General features: G+C 34.3%; 1 protein-coding gene across 2 annotated transcripts in view; it reads right to left on the reverse strand.

The window, feature by feature from the left end:
* LOC109209584 (TMV resistance protein N-like) overlaps positions 1-9212 on the reverse strand; it is a 12191-nt gene extending 2979 nt beyond the window's left edge. For both annotated transcript variants that reach the window (XM_019372891.1, XM_019372892.1), the window contains exons 1-3: positions 8715-9212; positions 1358-2483; positions 199-624 (exon numbers count right to left, since the gene is read on the reverse strand). In XM_019372891.1, the coding sequence (XP_019228436.1) occupies positions 199-624; positions 1358-2483; positions 8715-9193 (2031 nt within the window). In that variant the 5' untranslated portion in view covers positions 9194-9212. The remainder of the gene's footprint in view (positions 1-198; positions 625-1357; positions 2484-8714) is intronic.
* Between the last annotated feature and the right edge of the window lie 1323 nt (positions 9213-10535).

A 10535-nucleotide genomic window follows, 5' to 3' on the forward strand; every position in this document is an offset into this window, starting at 1 on the left:
TAGTAGTAGAATAAGAGTATTAGTTTAGTTTTTTTTTTTTTTGGTTCGTAAGGTCATATGTTAGCTTCTTTATTGCCAGAGTATCACCCTCAAATCAGCAAGTACTTGACATTAATTTATTATATATGTCAAAAATGTAAAAGCTTAATAGTTGAAAAATGTAAACAGTATTTCATCAGCATGACACGTAAAACATACCTTTTTGCGAGTCCAGGTCCATTCCTGGTTTCCAAACCTCTCTATTTTGCTCTCTGAGAGATCAAGCATGGTAAGTTCACTTGGATAATAATCAGAATAAAAGCTTGAAAGTGTGCATCTTTTCCATTGGAGCCATTTTAGTGAAGAAGGTAACTTCCCCAAATTTCCCTCTAGTTTCACATTATCGAATTGAAGTAGCCGCAGATTAACTATAGGATCAAATACTTCAGTGTTCAATACCAACTCATTGGTTTTTTTTGCATCATTTTGAAATTGTTCTTTGCACAACTCTTTAATGTAAGCTAATGCAGAAGTAAAAGTCGGAACTTGTTGAAAATGCTCTCTAGTAATTGCTTTCGCGCTTTTAATCTTTGATGATGGCTTCTGATACTGATCCAGGATGATCCCTTGGATGTGCTGTGTCCCCTGTTGTTTTCATGACAAATTCTTTTTGTTTAGTATAAAATGTAAGTTTAGCAGAAAACAAAAACACAAGAAAGAAGCTGGGAGTCCTTGTAGTGTATTAAGAAAGAAAATTAATAATACAAGATGTCTGGAAGTGTTTAAGACTTAGCATTAGTGCTGGGAGTGCAAATTAAATGCTTTTAATCCTGATTCCTGATTTACAGATTTTCTCATTTTAAGCTAGTGATTTGTCTTACAACTTGAAATAGCTGAAGGGTCTTCTTTTTATTAATCTCTTACCTCCAAAATCCACTACATGTTATGAGACCATGGTCTAGAAGTAGACAGGACGCAATATTATCCCCCTCGTAGATTTCATTAGCTCTCTCTCAATGGTTTAGTAACCATTACCTTTTGCTCTTGGTTAACTCCCTGATCTAGAATAGTTTTTTGTACTAAGAGTTAACCAAGTTTCTATTGTAACCTTTTGCATCTTCTTGATGCCTATAATGAAACACCTTACTTCATCAAAAAAAAGAAGTAGACAGGACGCTTAATCTAGTATACTATATAATAAAACCGTTTAACTTCATTACACTATCCGGTCACCTAAAGTAACTACAACTACCTGTTCGTAAAGAGTTGGATTAGTAACGTGAAAAACAAGGCAGGTTACCTCTTACAACATGTCAAAATGTACTGATAATATAAAAGAACGTTTTCTCGTATAAGTTAAATCGTAAAAAAGACATACCTTCCTTCCTTGTAACACACTCAAAACATCAGCAACATCCCAAAGTCTGCTGCGCTTCCCGGGATCTGAAATGCCTTGTTGTATAACAATTTGTCTTCCCATATCTCTTATCTGGTCATGCATCCACAAATCCCCACCATCAATTACCTTAATCAATGATCTAGCAGTTAAAGTGTCAAATGCAATGCTGGCTCTAAAACCACATCCTTTCATCACATCAATTATATCTTCAGCTTTCTTTTCTAATTGATCAAGAAATAAACACGCAACATCAAGGAATATACACTTCTCTTCATCATCAAGACCATCATAGCTTATTTTCAAGATGTCCTGAAGACGAGGTGAGCGAATTTGTTTTAGCTTTTCTAGAGCATCTATCCATTCCTCCTCGCTTCTTTTATCAAACAAGAAAGAACCAAAAACTTCAAGAGCCAATGGTAGCCCTCCAGTGATTGAGACAATTTGTTGGGACATATTCACAAAAGCTGGAAATGGCTCCTGTCTTCTAAATGCATGGTAACTGAACAGTTTTAGTGAGTCAGGACCACCCAATTCTCTCACCTCAAATGTCTCGTTAACGATGTCTTCTAGCAAAATTCCTCTGTTTCTAGTACTAATAACAACCCTGCTCCCTTCAAAAAACCAGTTTTTCCCACCAATTAGTGCCTTCAGTATGTTAACATCATCATTTACATAATCTACATCATCTAAGACAAGCAGGACGCGCTTTTCTTGAAGAAATCGTCCGAATTTTACTCTTCCCTCATGTGCATTACTAGGGGAGAAGGAGAAGACCTTGCTCGGGAAAAGACCTTGTATTATTTTCTTCTGAAGGGACACAATGCCTTGTTGAGCAACTATTTCTTTAACATTCAAGATAAAAGTCCTGTGTGTAAAATGAGAAGCAAATTTATTATAAACAGCCTTAGAAAGAGTAGTTTTACCAACCCCTCCGATTCCATGCAACCCAATAATCTTGACACCATTGTGCTTCACATCTAACTGCCTTATGAGTTCTTCCAGACGGTAGTCAATTCCAACAACAAATGGAGCTACAAATATTGGGGAATTGCTCAATTTTTGTAAAACTCTTTTCACCAAATTCTGTATCAACTGTGACTCTTCACTGCAGATTGCAAGCAAACATCAGTATTGTTAATTTGGAAGGTCTTACTTTTCCTACTAAACTTTTATGAGTTTAACTTCTATACAACGAGAACTTTCATACAATTTGATCACTAAAAAACATGTATTATTGGGATTAGGCTATGGAGGTCGAAGATTAGGGTAGAATGTTAGTAGGTAGTCGAATAGAGATGTCTCACTTTCCTGTGGGAGAGTCGTGGTGACAGTTTGGAGCACCTTATCTGTTCCTCCTTCAGTACTATTAGTATTATTCTCGTATTATCCTATTCTGCAATTTTTTATATTACCTGTTGTTTCCTTTGCATCGGCTATCTTATTATTTTGTTGTTGTTACTGTTTCTTTTCTCCAGTATTTCCAACATGGCCTCTTCACTACTCTTTTCTCAAACTTGATTTTCTTTTTTCTTTTTAAGCCGAGGGTCAATCGGAAAAAGCTTCTATAATCACATAAGGGGGTAAGGTGTGCGTACACACTATTCTCTCTAGTTCCCACTTATTACACTGGGTATTTTATTGTTGTTATATTACAACAACAACAACCCAGTATAATCCCACTTAGTGGGGTCTGGAAAGGGTAGTGTGTACGCAGACCTTACCCCTATCCTGGGATAGAGAGGCTGTTTCCAAATAGACCCTCGGCATCCTTCCCTCCAAGAACTTCCCACCTTGCTCTTGGGGAGACTCGAACTCACAACCTCTTGTTATTATATTGTGATTCATAAATGATAACCTGGAAAATAACGAAGATTACTTGCTACTAAAGGTTAAATACACTAATTGTGTAAGAATTCTTGTACTTAAATTCTTTCCTAAAACCTTATAAAAGATAATTAAGAAGTAAACGAAGATGATACGGGTAATGTGAATATAGTTCAGATAGTTGTTCTTTTTTCTTTTTCCCATGTATAATCTTTTCCTTTCTTAAGAGAATCTCATTAACGAAAAAAAAAAAAGGATGATTTCAAGTTTTCAACAAATATTTACAAGATATGTGTGTGTATGGGCGTATGGCTCAACCCTAACCATTTCCCAAATTTTTTTATATTTGTGGTGTACTGGCCAGCTTGTAGGCACCTAGACTAATTTCACGTGATAGCTGTCACCTTCCACCAGCAATAGCTGCCACCTTCCACCAGCAATAGGTATGAGGTAACTCTGTCCACTACGGCCTAAACAGATGTAAAGAAATCACCTAATGTTTTTGGCTCCGCTGGAATTTGAACCACATTACCCAAATTAGCTTCAAGTGAGACTTGTGAAGTTATTCCTCATATTATTATTTATATTTCAATTATTTAATCTTTTGCTTTATGGTACGTAATTACTGTTTAAGGTAAATGATAGTGAGCAGTTAATTAAAAGAACACCTTTATAATTATTAGAAAGAAATTTGAAATTCAGAATCATCGCGATTAGGCTGTTGGCTTTTTGTACGCATGAACAAAAGAAAAGGCAATTATTTCTTCTATAGTAGGTAATTCTTCCATATTGTTGATGTATTCTTGATTTTCTTTGGCATGGTCATACAACGGTATCCTTGGACCATAAGGACTGTTAATAAAGTCAACACTACTGAATAATGAAGTTGAATTAACCACCTTATTTGATTAAAAATAAATACTAATAAAAATACCAATTAAAAGCAAAAGTAAGCAATTGAAGGTTATAATTGATAAGCCCTAATATATACAGGCAACTCAAAAACTGCCCATTAACTGCGCCTGTTTATATAAAAATTAAATAATCAAACCCATCTGGGACTACAACAAATTTAAAATTAAGCAAACGTATTTTATTGAGTTAAGATTCTGGTTACACAATACAATATTTGTAAAGTAGGCCAAGTTTAAATATTGTTGCGTGCATGGGACACTGCAGTTCCAACCTCGTCGGATCTATAGTCGAATTTACGAGTTAGTTATACAGATACCGTTAGAGATTGTGATGTAGGGATTATTTACTTTAAGAATTATTTTGTCATTTGTTACTCTTATATGTATTACTAATATTTCCTCCGTCCAAGTTTACTTTTTTACTATATATACTAGAATGGATGTCTACTTTTACTTGTTCAGCTTGGAGAATCAATGGATAATTTACCATTTTACATCTAGGGATAGCAATGGGGCGGTGCGAGTGCGGGGCGGGTCAAATTGAGTTTTGTAAAATTTTGTGTGGGTACGGTGCGGGTACGGGTTTTAACTTTTTGCAAAATTATAACATTTCAACTTTCAATAATATTATTACAAAGAGAAATATTTACTTTTTCATTTTTGAACTTGCGATTCCTTTCTCCTATGCATTGATTATTTTAGTCTCAATCTAATTTGGTTTTTAGGAGGAATACTTGAACATTTATTTTGTTGAATGCAAATATGTATGTTTCGGTTGTTTGCATCTCTGGGAAGAAAATATTATATTATATCTTTTTTAGTGTTTTAAACTCCCACTTTAGCTATATAGTTATTTTATTTGAGTCAAGTAGATAATTAGTTGACACATTTTTATGTATGTAATCTCATTACTTTGTATATATGAATAATTAGAAATGACATACCGATATTTCAAATTAAATTTCAATATTGATGCATGTAAAATCAAAAAAAAAGTATATTAAAAAAAAAAAATTAAAACCGAAGACCGTTAAAAGTTAACTGACAACATTCGGTAGGATTTGTAGTTATTTGCTAGTTATGGCTATTCAAAATTGGACTTCCTGGTTTTGACTTGGNGGGCTGGTGGATGCGGGTAAAAATGCTATGCGGGACGGGACGAGTTGAAATTTTGTGGGTTAAGGTAATTAAAACCGCTCCTCACTCGCCCCGCCCCGCCCCATTGCCATCCCTATTTGTACCTTTTTTTACCTTTTTTGTTAAGTACTGGAGTACCTATTTTCAATTTATTTTCCAACATAGAGTAAATAGGGGTAATATAGTAAAATTACCATATTATTTATTATTTATTAATGTGTATGTTAAATCAATAGTGGACAAGTAAACTTGAAAGAAGAGAGTACATATTTCGGTGGAACTTCTACGAGTAAGCAATACATAGTCTAGTATGACCAGTGGTGGATCTATATGGAGTGCATGGATTCACATGAACCTATATTCCCTTTCCTAGATCAAATGTTATATTTTTGGGAAGATGCATAAGTATCCTCTGACCAATAGCCGTATTTCTAACTACACATTTTATCTTATCGAGGACCTTATTATCCCCCTAAATTATTTTTAAATAAAATTACTATATCCTTTGTGCTAATGTGGCAGAAGAGAGTGTATGATACTCTACTTGGGAGAGGGAGAAGGAGAGGGAGAATGCTGAAATTTTGTTTTTATAAAACTTAAAGAGTAAAATCTGAACTCGGTCTCGCTGAAGAATATGGAGCATGCCGGAGCTAATTTTCGGCCAAGTCTATAAGTAAAGAAACTGGATGAAAGAAAAGGAAAAGAGAAGATAAACAAGAGCAATAGGAAAATAGTATTTTATAAAAATGTTATAAAAATAAAATTTCAACTTTGTCTTTCTTACTCTTCCAAAGAGAGTAACACACACTCTCTTTTGCCACATCGGCACTAAGGGTATACTAATTCTATTTAAAAAAAGTTCAGGTGAATAATAATATTCCCGCAAAGATAAAGTGTGTAGAAGGAAATTCGACTATAGATCAGGGGAGTGCTTATGCATTTTCCCAAAGAAAGAACAAGGAAGAAGAATTTAGTTGTTGATTGTTGATTGCTAGAACATCGACTTGAGAAGCACGAAAAAAGAAGTAGCTACCTCGGGAGAGGGATGAGAGTAGTCTTTATACCACTTCGACGGATAGCTCGTAATGTTGCATCTCTTCCGAGACCGGGACCTTTTATCATGACTTCTGCTCGTTGCATACCTTGATCCACTACTGTAAGTTTCTAGGAGCTCACCGTTTTTCTATCTGCTTGTTCAACCAAAAAAATTTCACTACTTCGGTTATGGATTGAGTGATTTGAGAAGGTGGGTTGTGTAAAAAGGAAAAAAGAATTTTAAAAAATACAAAAAGTGAGTTGGGAAAGGAAGTAGATGGGAAAATAACAAGAAAAAAAATAATTTTAGTGGGAAAAACATATATCAGACGCGTGTATTTCACCACCAAACACACATATATTAGTGGTATTTCAGGGTGATACTAATTCCATTTAAAAATATTTCAAGGGGTAATAGTATCCCTGTAAAGATAAAGTATGTAGTTAAAAATTCGACTATAAGTCAGGAGGTACTTATACATTTTTCTAAAAGTACTTAAATATATATGTGCATATGAAAGCTTATAGATTCATATGGTGCGATAGTTATTGAATGCACTTTTATAGGTGAGGTTTTGGGTTTATTTCTCAAACTTTCTTTTCTAGGAGAATTGGGTCCACCCGTGGAGAATAACCATGTTCCTTCTTGCATTTTAATTAAGTTCTTAATTCTTTTTCTTCCTTTCTTTGTTTTGGTTTAATATCCTTCCAACATTCTCAAGTCTGGCACATTGAAATTGCTATTCTCCTTGCCATATATCAGTAGCTTTAGTATAATTCTTGTATTTTCTTATACTTAAATTTCTATTATCACATGCTATTTTTTTTTTGTTTCTGTTATTTTATTATCTTGCTATTGATACTGCTTCTTTTACTGTATTCCTTTTGAAATTGCTATGATTGTGTTTTGCTTGAGCCGGGGTATATCGGTAACAACCTTTCTTCCTTTACAAGGTAGAGGTAAGGTTGCGTACATACTACTCTCCCAAGACCCTATTTGTGAAATTATACTGGATTGTTGTTGTTGTTGTGTGTGTGTATATACCTTGAACCTATAATTTCTCAACCAAAAAAAAAAAAAAAAATTGAACCTATAATATCTAAAGTGCAATGTGTCTAATGCTAGAAATGTAAAAGTTGAACCCGTCGAATTTAAATCTTACATCCACCTCATTGTGATGGTGCAACACATCTTGTTGATATCCTAGAATCTCCCCCGAGCATGGCCAACCAAATGCTAATTCATAAATTACCTGCTGATCTTTTTAAAATTAAAACCAAACAAATATTGTACTCCCTCCATACCTACATATTTATGTGTTGTTTGATTGGGTACAAAGTTTAAAAACGAAAATATTTTGAAATTTATGATCTAAATCAAGCCTTAAGTATTTGTGTGACTATAAATAATTTCTTAGGTAGTCGCGAGTTATTCTTTTTCTTCCTTAGTATCTATATTACTCTCGTACTTTCTTATAGTTTTGTATAACTACATGTTGTTTTATTGCTTTACTTTTGTTTCTTTTTTTTTTTTTGATTTGTACCGGGTGTCCGAGTCTCTAAGAGCTCCGACTAATCCCGGGGGTGCACAGGTCCTCGGCAAGGAGTTTTCCGCAAGTGCACCACAGTTAATTCAGGTTTTACCCAATCCGGCTCAAGTCTATTGCCACCAGGCCAACCCCTGAGGGTTATTGCTTTACTTTTATTGTTATCTTGTTGTTGTTGGCATTATTTCGTTTTTTGTGTTTTCTTTCCGTGGTTTGTCCATTATTGTATTTCCTTTTGACATTGGTGTGATTTATTTTTTCGGAGCCGAGGGTCTATCGAAAACAGTGTCTCTAACTTTATAAGGTAAGGCTAATGTTGCGTATACTCTACTCTTCTAGATCTCACTTGTAGGATTATACTGGATTTGTTGTTATTGTAAGGGTTAAATGAAAATTTCAAAGTTAAGATATTTCTAAATATAAAAATATGTCATTCTTGTTGGTACATATTAAAAAAAAATGTGCGAGATAAATTGAGCCATAGAAAGTATTAGTTATTGGGAAATTTATACTGTGATTATTTTTGTTAGTGTGAGTTAACCAAATGACTTGCATAAATATGTAATTTTATTAATGAGGAAAAGAAACAATGCGACCAACGTTATTATTTTAAGCCGAAAAGAAAACATTACTATTATTTGAATAATTCTGATCAAAATCGCCTTATCAAGCAATCAACCAAAGATGCTAATGTTATCAAGTGTCTATCCTGGAGCAACCGTCGAGGGTTGATCTTGCACCGAATGCAGACGTTAGGGTTGCCAATATTCATGGCGAATTATTTAATTTGTATCAAATCAGTAAAGTAATATATTTAATTTGTAACTTGATTCCAATTGGTTAGAGAGAAGATAGAAAGAGAGAGAGAAATTATATTACCGATTATAATAAACCCAGCCGGAGATTCCACCAACTCTTTCCATAGCATTTCTCCATCTCACCACCTTTTCCACTCCAAACCTTCCTTCTAAATTCTCAAAATCACGTAGAAATGGTCCTCTCTGCCTTCGCACATCCGACGGGTCAACCCGGTAGAAAACGGGCAGAACGAGTTTACCCAACTCACAAATCGTCGCTAATTCCTCGAGACACCATCTCGACGAAGCATAATTGGGTGAAATAATAGCAATAGCTGCAGCAGAATCGTTGATTGCATCCATAAGACCTGGTGCGATCTCGTCGCCCTGAGTTAACCCGTTTGTGTCACGAAAAACTCGGACGCCTTTTGAGTATAAGGCATCGTATAAGTTTTTAGTGATGTTTTCGCGAGTATCTTCGCCTCTGAAACTCAAGAACACGTCGTAATTTAGCCTTAGCGATGGGAGTGAAGTTGTTGTGGCCTGCTCTATTTCCTCCATTGATTCAGTACTGTCAAAATGCTTTCTGCTTTCAGTACGTAGGCATTGAATATATGTACCAGTAGCAGGAAGTGGAAAAGGGTTATAAAAGGAATTTCATTTTATTTTCTGTTTCTTTTTTCTTTTTCTTTTTCTTTTTTCCTTTTTGTTTTGGTAGATTTTTCACAGCAAATGACGAGAGACAAGAAAAGAATCACATGGTAACTTTTGTGTCGGTGAAGGACGATGAAGATAATGGATGGTGTTTGAATTACCGGTTAATTTTAGGGATAAACTTTACTTGTCATAATAATAAGATTACAAAATTAGTTTTTCGTCACATTAAAATAACTTAATTATGAGTGAATTTTTCAAAAAATACAAATTATAGGAAGGTCAAATTTATGTTGTCGAATTAAACACATCACTCAATTCTTTGTCACTTTGTAAATCTCGCATCAATGTAAAAAATAACATCTTTAATCATCTAGGTATGAAACTTAAGACAATTAAAAAAGACTCATTTTTTTCCCTTGAATCCTAACGGGCTTTCAAACATGAGGGTAATTTTAGGGGGGAAAATGAGGTATAGCCAGATTTATAACTGGTAATTGAAAAATAGTCAGTGTTTCAGAAGTAATTGAAAGTCAGTTTTTTGTGTAAAGATATAATCTAAATAAAAACACCCTTAAAATTCGGAAAGAATCCACATAATATGCTAGAGTTCAAATTTTTTATATATGAGATTCTAGTATAATATGCTGGAATCTCATATGTGCTGGAGTTTTAACATAATATGCAGGAAGTTTAAATAGAAGAGATCCAAAATCTAGTATATTATGTTGGAATTTTTCGTGCTGGAGTTCCAACATAATATGCTGGAAGTTTATACGCAGGAGCTCCATAATACAGCATATTATGCTGGAACTTTTCATATTTCAGCAAAACAATGGCTATTTTTTAATGACTTTACAAACGCTGACTATTTTTCGATCACCGGTCCAAAAACTGGTTAGGCCATACTACTTACACGTAATTTTAAAGCATAGTCAAATGTTGAAGGGTATATTTAAAAAATTTAACCTTCTTGAAGAATTTGAACTTGTAGGGTGTGTTTGGTACAAAGGAAATCATTTTCAGAAAAATATTTTTCAATTTTTTCATGTTTGGTTGGTTTAAATATTTTGGAATATATTTTCCTAATCAACTCATTTTTTTTCAATTGGAGAAAAATATTGGGAAAACATTTTCCAAAACTCCTTCTCAATTTTCCCCACCCTAGTCCCCGTCCCCACCAACCCACCCCACCCCCTCACCCCCACCTCCATCCTAAATAAAAAATTATTAGTAGTACTTTATTTTC

The sequence above is a fragment of the Nicotiana attenuata genome, unplaced genomic scaffold (genome assembly GCF_001879085.1).
Source record: "Nicotiana attenuata strain UT unplaced genomic scaffold, NIATTr2, whole genome shotgun sequence".
NCBI classification, from domain to species: domain Eukaryota; kingdom Viridiplantae; phylum Streptophyta; class Magnoliopsida; order Solanales; family Solanaceae; genus Nicotiana; species Nicotiana attenuata.